The 13145-nt window shown below is 44.2% G+C and overlaps 1 protein-coding gene across 1 annotated transcript in view; it reads right to left on the reverse strand.

The window, feature by feature from the left end:
* myo16 (myosin XVI) overlaps positions 1-13145 on the reverse strand; it is a 74592-nt gene that overhangs the window by 6989 nt on the left and 54458 nt on the right. Inside the window, 8 exon segments of the mRNA XM_054615270.1 lie at positions 714-799; positions 1386-1541; positions 4057-4635; positions 4638-5312; positions 5415-5797; positions 7457-7730; positions 7829-7925; positions 8601-8703. Of these exon segments, the coding sequence (XP_054471245.1) occupies positions 714-799; positions 1386-1541; positions 4057-4635; positions 4638-5312; positions 5415-5797; positions 7457-7730; positions 7829-7925; positions 8601-8703 (2353 nt within the window).

The raw sequence follows: 13145 nt of genomic DNA on the forward strand, positions 1-13145 counted from the left end.
GAAGTTATAAGAAGCTTTTAAATCAAACACAGAATTATTTGCTCATCAAGCTAATTCTTTAGGTTTGGTTTATGACTTAGTGGCAAGACAAAAGGGATGAAGAGTGTTGTTATAATATTGTGGTAAATCAATATCAAAAGAGAATATGAAGCTGCCCTTTGTTGATAAAAGTCAATCCTATTGAATGTCTGAGGTGAAGGTACAGCACAGGATAATAGTCATGAGAGCTTTGTGGCTTAATGTTGTTACTGGCTGTTCCTGAAGAGCAATCGCAGGCAATGTGAGTAAAGTGAGTGTGATCAAGCTAGTAAACCCATCTATGTTTATATCTTTAAATAACTAAGGCTTTTTAAAATACATGCATTTATCAGTTTGTGGTGTCTTAGATTTAAAAAAGTTGTTGTCACTTGGCCATCAGAGTTTTATCAATTGCAAAGGCGTGTGTGTGTGTGTGTTTCTGCATGAGAGCATGCGTGTGTGCTGATTGTGCAAGACATTTAATTTAATCCAGTAACCATACACCTGTCTACAGAGCCAGCGAAAGATCACATGTCATGAGTGATACATGTTGTTCAAAGAGGCCACTTTCCTGTCCACTCAAAATGTCAACCAACCCACAACAAAATACAGGCATGATATACAGTAGTCACTTTGTCACTGTCTGTGCGTTAGTGTGCGTTTGCGCTGTTAAGTGCCTGTCTCTGTGTGTTTACCTGAGTATGATGGCTGTCCATGTGTCTGTGCAGAGCTGTGGAACTGGAGGAGTTTGACTTGCTGTGGCTCTCATCCTCCAGCGAACCTGAACACACATTAACAAAAGGACATTAAAAAGCAAACAATCTGACTGCGAGTCCTCCCACACAGATTGAAGGACGTCACACCCTTCAAACACAAGCAGGGGTTGAAAAGTCTTTTCTCACGCAGAAGGAAATAGAACAGACACTGTGTTTGTCAATTATCTGAGAATTTAAAGAACACTGTGATCACTTTTAGCAGCTGAAAACTTTGGGTCCTCTATTATGATATCAGTGGTGTTCTTTCCTTATTTCTCAGATCATTTCATTTAGTCATGTAATTCCCCTCCGCCCCTTCTTCAGTGACCGTGCAGTGCTTTTATTTCTGGCATCTAGATGAATAAGTGATTATGTGATAATGTTCAGTCACATATCTTTGTACAGACATTCAACCTGGACTTGATATTTTTTTTCTTCACTTCACTTCACAGGTTGAGTTTATGTATTATTCATTTATCATTTAATTCTTGTTTTGATCTAGAATGTATTATCTCTTTCACCCTTTGTATCGATCCACTTGGACTTGGCATCTATGTGAAAAGTACTGTGATTTGAATTATCCGTGTAAATGTGCAATATGCGGGTTGTTACCGTTGGAGATCTGGTTTCCGTTTTCTACAGGGGCGGGGCTTTGGGAGTGAGGATGTGTGTGGTTGTTGGCGTTCTTGTCCTGTAGCTGCAGAGACGGCGAGGTGGGGGCAGAGCCACAATCTTCCCTTCCTGGCAGATTGATATTAGAATTGAATCCTGGGAAGAATAAAGCCAAAGGACAACACAATATATGTCAGTACATGTAATATACAGTAGACATCAGATAAAGTCAATATTTATTATAAATCATGCATAGTATTTGTGGGGTATAACAAATTGCAAAACAGTGCAGGGAGTATGTTTTTTAAATTGGTTTCATGCAAACTACTGAAATTTTGGTAATACATTACAATTTTATAATTCAGCTAATCATGTGTTCATTTCCAGTAAGTTCTCTCCAATTACTCCAACTCTTCCTATCTCATCAAGCCTTTTAAAAATGATTCATCTGCTCTGTCTGGCAGGAAGGTGACTCCACATGACCTGCCTCTGCCCCTGCTGCTGCTCCTCGGGGCTCATATGCTGTGACACACGGGATGAGTAAAAGACATGCCGGTACATATGTGCATGGGAGTGTGAATGGGAATTCGTCAGCTGCCGTCCCACACTGAGAATGTGTGCCTCCTGGTCCCCCCATGGTCACAAGATGCCTAAATATAAACTTTGCCATCTCTACTATAGGTCCCACGGGACAGGTGTGTGTTTCCGAGGCACAAAAGGCCAGGTAGAGGGAGGGTTCCCATGTGAGCGTTGCATGCTTGTGCAGAGTCGCGGTGAGTATTTGGATTAGTCCAATAAAGATTCTAATGAGGTAGAAGTTTGACTTTTATCCAGTTTTGGCAAATTTTATATGTTGTTGTCCAGGCATGGGGTGTCGACAGTTATTTCCTGAAGCCTGAAGACCACTTTCCCCTGGCATTCCTGTGGTTTTCTCATTCCCTATGGATGAGTAAGGGGAGGAGGAGGAGCTAGAGGCAGCTGCTCTTCACAGAGATGTCTGGGAGAGCAACTGTAACCCCTGGCCACTCCCACAGCGTCAGGTATCACTCTAACAGCCGAAAGGGAACGGAAGCACGGCCATCCCGCTAAGCCCATCGGCATCCCTCTGCGCTCTGATCTAAGAGGACCGCCTTGCTTTGCCCACTCAAAATAACAGTGAGGTTGTGAACCACAGTGCCAGGATCACCTGTCACACAGACTGTTTCCATGACGCCAGCTCCTTGCTTACGCAGGTCCAGATGCTGACGAAGAGTGAAGCGCAAGATGTCACTTGAGGCACAGGAGGTCAACTTCCTGCCCCCTGAACTACTTACGTTAATAGACGTATGACACACACAATTGTGTCTCATATAAATCACCAGATCCAGAGTAATATGAGACTCAGGCAAGATGACTGATTATTGACACCAACACTTTCACTAGATTGTCATTTTTCAACTGTTCAGGGTGTCCTGTTTGCTGCTGCCGGGCAGTATCGCTGCTTTCAGTAGAACATGAATGAGCTGTTAAATATTTGATATCCATCCTCATCATTGTGCTGCTCATGTATTATTAACCCAGCCACAACAAACACACTTGGAGGAAACAGAGACTCGGACAAAAACACAGTTTGTACCTTCTCAAGCTGAAGTATCAACAGGAAATTCACAATCATAAAGGCACCACAAAGTAATCTCTTTGTGTGTTTGGAACCTCTGACCTGAGGATCCTCCCTTTTCATTGTCTAAGTGTGACAAATACGTTTGGCCCGTTTTTCCAAAGGTCAACCTGTGCATCAGTGTCAGAGAGCCTGTATGTGCTCTGAATGTAGCGCATTGAGCTACAACACACACAAACCCAAGCTAGATCATCCTTACAGCCCAGCACGATGCTAAATGGGCAACACCGGCTAGCTCATTAGGTAACATGTAAGGAGGCAGCTGCTGCGGCCAAAGGGCACTGCATTGGAGACTGTAACAAATGGGTTGCCTCAAGTGGGCCAACGAGGGTGGCTGGCTACAACACCTGAATCAATGGAAGGAGTTTCTAAATCCAGAGAAGGGGGATTTATGAGAACGTCTGCTGGGTGCTGCCTCCATCTCACCTCCCGATCCACGCAAACACAGAGCATGTGTGTAAATCCGCATACAGACTCACACCCCCACACAAAAAACAGGGGGTTATTACTTACCCACAACTGTACACTGCTCCTGCTTTACAAGAGTTAATCACCCAGTACCCAATAAATCATGTGGCACAGAGCCGGCTGAGACTTTGAACATGAACTCATCACAGTAGATAGAACACATAATGGACACATGCACTCCTGCTCATATGTGCATGTGCACGTGCACACACTACCACAAATACCCACAGTCTGGTGGGTTGAATGGGGCACAGTGTGAAAAATTACAACAAAGCAAAGGTTAAATGCCCACCCGCCTTACATATACCCACACACTAACAGGTACATATTGGTGGTTTGACCTGATTGGGCCCAAGTTATCCCAACAGCAAAAGGACCATTGACCCATGAATGTAGGTGCATTTAATTACAACCATTACCATCATGTATCCTCTTTTGGTGTTCAAAAGGAAATATGTGCTATAAATTCCCCTTTGCTAGTGATTTAGATGTGTGCGAGAGTGTGGGGTGTGGGTGTGCATGTGTGTGTGAGCATTACTGACAAACCTCCATCACGCATTTTGCGGCCAGAGTTGGACTTCCGCAGCAGGGTGCGTCCAGAGCTGAACAGAGTGTTGAGCTCATCCAGGGGGCTGGTCAGGGGTCTGCCATTGGCTGGGTTGAACAGCAGGGGAGAGGAGGAGCATGAGTGTGCCCTCCGAGGCTCAGGACGTGACATCTTCGCTGGGGAGTAGGGAGGTGGCTTTCCAATTGGTTCCCCACTTGTCCTATGAGAGGATGATGTTTTGGGGGAGTCCGAGCCCCCTGCGACGGATGCTGCTCGGGTCAGAGACAGGAAGTTAGTCTCAGGCGGGAAGGGGAAGTGTGAAGGAGGTCTGTAGGGAGGCGGTGGGGCGTTGGGGGGAGGAGGTGGAGGTGGAGGGGTGAGAGGAGGTGTGGACTTCTTCTCTGGCATGAGGACAGTGAGGCTAGGGGAGGAGTCAGCCCTCTGCCGGGCATACTGTGGGGACAAAGGGCTGTCTGGGCCGGTGGCATAGTTCAGGTTGGTCTCGAACACCGGCAGCTTCTTAACCTCTAGTGGGGTGAGGGGCGACTCGTCCGACGCAGGAGAGCAGGTGACGGGGGAGGGGGAAACACCAGGAGAGGTGGACGGTGGGGAAGCAAGTTGGGGAAGGGAGCAGGGATGTCACAGCTGCCATCTTTGCCGTGCTGAGTTTTGGGAGCTCCGCTGTTGGACGTGCTCTGTGAGTGAGCGGTATCCATGGCAGCGGTCACCCCTGCTGACATCCGTTTGGTGTCCCTGCTTTGAGCATGAGATGCCCCTAATCCCACCAGGTTCAGGCCTAGTGCCTCCAGTTTGGCAGCCTTGCTAACCACAGTGGAAGGCGTTGCACTATCCTCGTGAGGGAAATATTTCATCTCTTCATAGACTGCCTCTGAGTCAGCCAGCTCTGGACTATCAGGGGGCTCCTGGAGACTTCGAGCCCGCGGCTGGGAGCCCAACATCTCTATGTACACGTCCTCTTCATCTTGGCCCTGGTAAAGGCTCAGCCCTACCCCTTGTGGGGCATCTACAGAGGCTGCTTTCTGCAGCAAACCAGCAAACCCTCCGAATCCCCCGGCACGGGAGAGCAAGGCTAGCTTGACATCGGCAGGACGCAGCTGGTGGATGTGGTGGGCTACAGCGTTGATCTCCTCATACGAGCCCGAGAGCTTAGTGTTGGGACTGCGCTTCGGTTTTGGGGGTGGCACCTTTCTCATGGTTGTGTAGTCGTCACTGTGGGGACGGGGCTTGGACAAAGCTGAGGAAATTATAAAGGCAGCATTAAGTACAGAGAAAGTCAAGGCACTAAAAAAAAGCACCATCTGTTTCATCTTTTAAAGACTAGAAGGGGGCGATTTACCTGCAGGGTCTGTCGGGGACAGCTGGGATTTAGGAGGGCTTCCAGCTGGTGAACCATACCCCTCTGGAGTAGGGCATTCTTTGGCCGACATCGTCAACCCTGCACTAACTACTTCATAAGATGCACTCAGACGAGTGTTGGGGTCCCTCTTTGGTTTGGGCGGTGGTTGCTTCCGGGGAGAGGAAAGACCTCCCCCACCTGCTGAGTCCTCATTGGTATGAGCTACCTGCTGCAGGGCTGGTTTGATGACTGGACTGGCAGAGGAATGGACCATGATCTCCATGGGGAGGGGGATGGGTACTGAGCTGGACCGAAAGTGGCGAATAACTCGACCGCCCCCATTGACAGGACCCTCATAGACTTTCCCGCTTTTCTCCACAACCCTACGAATTGGAAGAAAAACATCATTTATATATTAGTGGTAGAAAGAGAAAAAATATTTGACCATTTGTATCATGTCCATCACCTGTGCTTCATTCATGATTTTAACAGAAGAAGCACAAAAGTTACAGTCCCAACCTTTTTTCCCATCCAATGGTTTTCTGATCCAGATTGATTAATGATGTCATTTAGATCATCAGTATGCTCTAACTCAATGTAGGCCGGCTTCAACTGTCATGCCACAAATATGAGCTAAAGAGGCCAATTGGAGGATAAAGACATAAGAGATTATGCTTTAAATCTAATCTCCTACCAGTGATAACATCAAGTTTGATATTTCGTTTGCTAATCTGTATGAGCCATCTGTTGGTTCCATGATTGCAGGCAGGGGGGGGGCTCGAGCATCTGTGTAGATGATGGGGGAAGGCTTTTTTTTTTTTTTTTTAAACCGGCAAAGAAATTAGGTGAGTTTGGGTGAATATTATCCCCTTTACAAATGGACAACAGTGACTTCTTTTCATTTTTCAGGATGTATTGCTTTATCCTAACGTTAAAACTCAACCTAATAATTAAACATATCAAAAGTACAAAACACGTCTGTGCGTCGTTTTGTCTCAACTCGTATTGCTCAATAAAATGATATGCTATAGTGAGTAAAGTTGAAGTTATCTGGAAGCAAAACACTTTTTTGTGTCAGTGAGTCAGACAAGAAATCTTAAAACAATGCAGTGAGCACACATATATTTTGTCATTTTGTCAGTAATTATTGAGACATTAGCATATTAGTTACCAATCATTGTTAAGCTGAGATGAAAGTCTGTATTATTAACAATGGTAATAATCAGCACAAATGGTAATGCTTCCTCTGCAGAGAAAAAATATGCTGTTGAAATAATAAATGCATCATTTATGCAGTGTGCCATAGAGCACATACAATATATCACATATATATGCAGGTTTATTAGGGCTGAAATGCACAAGTCATATTTCATATCTTGGAAATGGGAGTTTTCAAGATGATGGGTTGCTCATTTAGCACACTCTAAGAGATTCTTTTTTTTTAACCGTTTTTAACTCATGTCATTCTATTTGCTCCCGGAATGGTATGTTATATTAGGATGAGATGAGTTAGAGATAAGGATAACACAATAAGTGCAACACAATACTTATACAATCTGATAATGCTACTTATTATCGGTCTATCTATCCAATGTATAATTAAAAGCCTACAGTGCACAGTGATACAATCATTACTGGAGATGTGTCGCGCCACATGGGTACTCTCATGCAGAAACAAACAAATGTAAATGATTCCTTTATATAATCAATCCTGTGAATGACAGTAACTGCAGCTTGTTGAATGAATGAATTATACTGTAGTTTGTAATAAAAGCCCTATTTCAGTGAGAATATAGTCTTGACGGGTTGCATTAGCGTGAAGTAATCAGCAGAATGGTGAATGTCTAGGATCCAAACTACAGGTGAACTTTTTAATCAAATTAATATTTTGCAAGAACAAGGACAAAATAACATCAGAAATACAAACGGCAAATGGGGAAAAATCAACAACTGCACATCGATATTGCTTGAATCCTCTCGTATCTTTGCCTTCAGATCTGAATGAAGGCGTGTGAATCGAGAGGGTGTGTTCGCTAATTTACCTCCTGACAGGCTGATCCTCCTCCTTGCCCACCGGCTCGGGTCTCTCACCAAGTGGTGGGCTGTTGCCAAGGGTGTTGAGAAGGCTGTTGCCATGGCAGCGTAGGCGGTCGCTCTCCCGTGCGATGTCGGATGCATTCTGGATGACCAACTGGTCGTAGGTTCGCAGCCCCATGTCTTCCGCCCCCTGCAGGAAACGCTGCACGCTGCCCTCTGCTTTCTGCTGTAATGACAGCCTATGACGAACCCGCTGTCTGGCCAGCCAGCCACGCACAACTGAGACATGAGGAAGAGGAAGGAGAGGAAAACAGAGACGTCAGAGCTGAAACACAGATGAGCAACATGTGTTGTTGGTTCATTGTTTTGGATATTACCTTTCTGGCAGGTGATGATCTTTTTATGGAGTTGGTAGCAGCGGTCGTTGAGCTGGTCTGCCTGCCAGTATCTCAGAAAAACTTTGCTGCTGCCCATCTACACAAACAACAACACAAGTCATCATTTATGTACTCTACACCGCCATCATCATCAACTCTAGGGGTCCGGCTGATCTTCATTTGGGAATCTGAGAAGCGTGTTACTCGCTAGCTGAGTGATGGGAGAGAAGTGATGTAGCGATGATGTATGACAATAGGTGGGTGTGTGGAGTGTGGGGAGGGTATGGGGTTTGCATGTTGACTGCATTCACTTCCTGGATTTAGAGGACGTCAGAGGTCACTCCATACCAGGTGCACAGAACTGTGGGGGTGTACATACTTCGACAGACACTATTCATTCCAACACACGCTACTTGAAGAAGTGGTGTGTGTCAAGCAGAACTGCATGAAAAGGTGTCTGCAGCGCATTGTGGAGGAGTGTGTGAGCGTGTGTGAGGCGGGAGCTGATGTGACCTGTAGGGTCACACACTCAGACACAACAGCAGTGTGGCAGACAGGACAGAAAGGGGGGCGGACGGGTCCACGCTGCTGTGTGTGTGTGTGAGGAGAATGATGATGAGGCGGGACAGCTGGAGCGAGTTGTCAAAGATTCCATGGGATCTTTCAAATAGAGGGTCAGGGATTAAGTTATTTGGCAAATCTTTTGTTATTGCTGGAGACAGAAAAAGAGGCATGACATAGACAGACACACACACGAACAGAAAACACACACCTGCCATCCCTGGAGTTTGGACTGTTGCAGAACTGAGCGACATCTCTCTTCTGGTGACAATTTCTTCTTGTCTCCCAACGTTGGTACCACAAGGTCTTTATACCTGAGACACACAAATAAAAACGGAAAACATTAGAGCTGGAATGCTCAAATTAAAAACTGAGATGGGAGATAGCAACACCTCCTTTCTTCAGAAACAATGGGTTTAAAGGTCAGTAGGGTCATACGGCAGCCGAGCCGAACAGCATCTGTTCCTATTGGTGTTGCCCTAGGCAACTGTTGGTATGAATGGTCAGCTGGACAAGGTGGTTTGTTTGTGCCTTGGACATTGAAAGGGGGCTGAAAGGGAGAGTGAGCAAGAGAAATGTTGAAAAATACAGCAGAAGACACAGAAGCATAAGCAGAAGAAGAAGACCCAGAAGCAAAAGCAGAAGAAGAAGACCCAGAAGCAAAAGCAAAAGCAGAAGAAGCAGAAGAAGAAGACGCAGCTGAAAAGAAGAAGAAGACGCATAAGCAGAAGAAGTAGAAGAAGAAGAAGAAATAGTTAAAATGGTTTAACTGGCCGCAGTGTGTTTCTTCTGGCAAATATTTTAGGTTGCTCAACTAACTAATAATAAATATAGTACATTATTGTATTTCCCAAGATCTACTGCTGTACAACATTATGCATCCCCTGCTGCTTTACTGATTATCTACTAAAATGCATATATAAAAAAAAAAAACATTTCCCCCTTCATATGAAGTTACTTCCTAGGCACCCCTTTGAGACCCTTCCACCTGCTCCGGAAATTTCAGCAGCCACACAGGTCGAACTGTAGGATTAAACTTAATTGTAAAGAAGAAGAAGAATTAGAAGAAGAATTAAAAGAAGTAGAAAAATCGGAATTAGAACAAGAGCAGAATTAGAATTAGAAGAAGAAGATTTAGGATTAGAAGAAGAATCAGAAGACACAGAAGAAGAAGAAGAAGAAGACGAAGAAGAAGAAGAAGAAGAATAAGAAGACGAAGAAGAAGAAGAAGAAGAAGAAGAAGAAGAACGAGAAGACCCAGAAGCAAAAGCAAAAGCAACAAAGAGAAGAAGAAGACGCAGCCAAGAAGAAGAAGACGCAGAAGCAGAAGTAGAAGTAGTAGAAGTAGAAGTAGTAAGGAAGCAGAAGAAGAAATTGTTAAAATGGTGTAACTGGCCACAGTATGTGTTTCTTCTGGCAAATATTATAAAATGCTAAACCGCTTCAAAACTAATCATAAATATATTATAGTATCATATTTTCCAAGAACTACAGCTGTATAACATTATGCATCCCTTGCCGCTTTACTGAGAATCTAATAAAAGGCATAATCAACAACAGATTTCAAACACAACTCCTTAGTTTATCCTTATAATTCGGTCTAGGACCTGTAGGTTAATATGACAATATTACATTTTTCAATCAGCGGGCTGATGATATCACACATACGAGGAAAAATAGTACAAGCAGATGGCTGGAAGCATAAACCACTTGTGTTGTCAATAGTGACTAAGTAGGTGCACGTGAATGTGGGATTTGTTTGATTTGCAGGAGTGGGGTCTGTCTGAACTCTCCCTAACCCTCTCTCTGTATGGTAATACCAGTCCTGCAGACAGCACACACTGTCCCTGTGGGCCCATAAAACACAAAGGAACTGTGTAAACCCATGACCTTCCCTATGAGGATATGAAAACCATCGATGGGCTCTACTTTTACAAGACCCTAGGGGGCTCCATGTGGAGTCAAAGAAATGAAATAACCCCTTTGATAAGAGTTTAAATGGAAGGAGACAGGGCATTAACATGGCTCTCTGTGACCAACAGGCCATCAGATTACTGTTAGTGAGCGTCACAGAGGTGGAAAAGGCAACGCAGCTTGAATTTAAAACCACTCACTTCCTTGCTGAAGCTGCTGCTTTCCATCAGCCAAAATTTGTTGCCACATTCTCATATTGGCTTTGTTTAGTCATGGATTTTCATCCAAGTGTTCAGTCTGATGATGATGATGGAGGTAACTCAATAACCTACAAATGTGTGTGTTTATCCATCAGTGGGAGGTAATGAGGACGTGAAGCTGCCAATATAAAAAGCATGACCTGAATGCATGGGAGCTGCATTTGGGATATGCTCTATGAATACTGATGCCTCTTTCTCATCCACCTTGTAAGAAGGAAGATCTGAGCAAAGGAACATGGTTCAAGTGGTAGTATTTGACCTTACACATTGGCACAAAATAAATCCCGCCAGAAAACACATAGTGTATCATAAAAGACAATTAAAAGCAACAGTAAAATAGATTTCCTCATAAATCACTCTGGTTACCAGGACAATAATGTAATTTGCTTTGGGCGGCCACTATGACTTAGTGAACTGGCCAGCATGGTTCTAGTGTGCAAGTGTGTGTTTTGTGTGTACACATTGGTGTGTTTGTGTTCACGAGAATATAGCAACCTCAAGATTAACGGCTGATTTATTGTCCTGTCAGTTTGATTAGTCAAGGGCCATGGCCTGTTTTGAAAGAGTGACAAATGGGCAGAGAAAAAAGAAAGGAAAGATAAAGACTGAAAGGATGAAATAAATTGAAAACAAGTATGAGCCCGGGAAGACGAAAGAAAATAAAAAAGAAATGGCGGTTCAGAAGCGGGAGCTTGTTTGGAAAGGATAAGAAATTGAGTGAGAACGAGCTCTGTGAACACAGCAGTGTAGTCCACCCCCACTCAGCAGCAGCTCCACCTTGGCCAAGGCTGTGTTCATTCATTGGCCATGTCTGTGTTGAACCCAGTGGAGGAAACACAGAGAGAAATTAATGGCACTTGGGCTCGGCTGACTGGTGTCTTTGTGAGTGGCAGCCACTCAAATTAAGCACGGCCTTAATGTATAAACAGCAGAACGGGGACACACGTCAGACAAAGGCGCACTCAAAAGGTCGTTTTGTATGGACACAAAACACTCGTACGCAATGCACACAAACCAGTGCTGGGCAGTAGCGCATAGCTGAATAAAGCACAACAGTGATAACTCTTGCAGTGGCAGTTGGATTATAATTTGAAGTTAAATGTCTAATCCCAGTAACGTGTTCATTAAATATTTTGAGGATTCAGCATGTTTGTCAGTTTATTAAAAGGTGGATTTTTTGAGTGACTTGCCAACAATGATAGAACTTTTTGCATCTTAAACATTAAACAGAAATTTACTGCTCTCTGTTTAAAACATATATGTGGTACTTCTACAACTCTTAATGCAGAATATTCTTCTAATTTGTTTGTCTTAAGTGGACTGGACAGTCTATATTACTGGCCTTTTATCACATTAAACATAACCTTCTCCCTCATTCTGGTACAAGTGCTGGCCTTGGGTCATTTGCAGTGGTGGGTTGGACTCTTGCTCGAGGGAACTTAATGATTCAGATTTGGTCTGTTGATCATTGTCTGTTCAAATCCCTATACTGTGTATACTGCTTTCCAAATTTTGTTTGCCAATTCTCATAGACGTCACTCAGCCAACAGATAACTAATCCTGCCTCTGCAAGTCAAAAGAGTTAGTCAAAGCCGCCAAACGTTGTCGACGTAGCAACCATCAGGGCTCAACAACACAAATCACCAAGCCAAACTAGACTATTTGGAGGAGAGCCTGACACTATAGAAAAGTCTCCATTGCTGCAGCAGTTAGTGGCTGATTGACAACAGCTACCACACTTCCATGGCCCAGGATGAAAGTCTCATTCATGACCTCCTTACTCACAAGGCCATCCCTGGCCTGGGCTACCACATTAGGGGAGCAGTGAGCATCTGCCTGCCAGACTTCCTCGTTTTTTTGGCAGCAGATCTACAGTCTCAGAACAAGAGAAGCAATGCATCTGTATTCTTAACAACGCAGCAATACAGTCGCTGAGTAAACTGAGAAGAAGGACTGCTGTTGCCCTTTCCAAAGTTGCCATCAGTGATTGAGGGAAAGATCAAATGAGCTGACGTCTCTGGAACAGCTGGAGAATCTGGAAGAGTTTACTAATTTAATTTTGCAACCCTTTGCTGGTTTAGTGTTACTAACCAGTCCACTAGAAAATCCACTAGATTCCAGGACAATGAATGAGACCAGAAACCCTTAGGTTAACAGTGCTTCTTCCCTTTACCATCAGGGGTTGCATGAATGACTAAAGGAGCTGACTTCTCTGGAACAACTGAAAGAGTTGTAATATTTGCCCATAACTGACGACAATGGATTTCCTTGCAGGGTTAAATCCCAAACTCTACCTTCAGATACTGGTCTGCTCTCCTTCTCCAGTAATCTCTTAGATGTTGAGGAGCATATGGAGATTGGAATGGTCTAGTTGTCACAGTGGGAACACATACAGTTTGCTGGCTATCAGAGGGATACAGTCTTTACTGACTGTCAAGCTAAGTGTACCAGGCATCCAGCAAAAGATCAGACCTGACAGTGATGTTGAATTTTTTTGTTTACCTCCCCTGTACCCAATTTTATGCTGTCCAGTAAAATCACCCAAGGGAATCACATGCACCAGTATTAAGCTTTCATGGATT

Source organism: Anoplopoma fimbria, chromosome 16 (assembly GCF_027596085.1).
Source record: "Anoplopoma fimbria isolate UVic2021 breed Golden Eagle Sablefish chromosome 16, Afim_UVic_2022, whole genome shotgun sequence".
Taxonomy (NCBI): Eukaryota; Metazoa; Chordata; class Actinopteri; order Perciformes; family Anoplopomatidae; genus Anoplopoma; species Anoplopoma fimbria.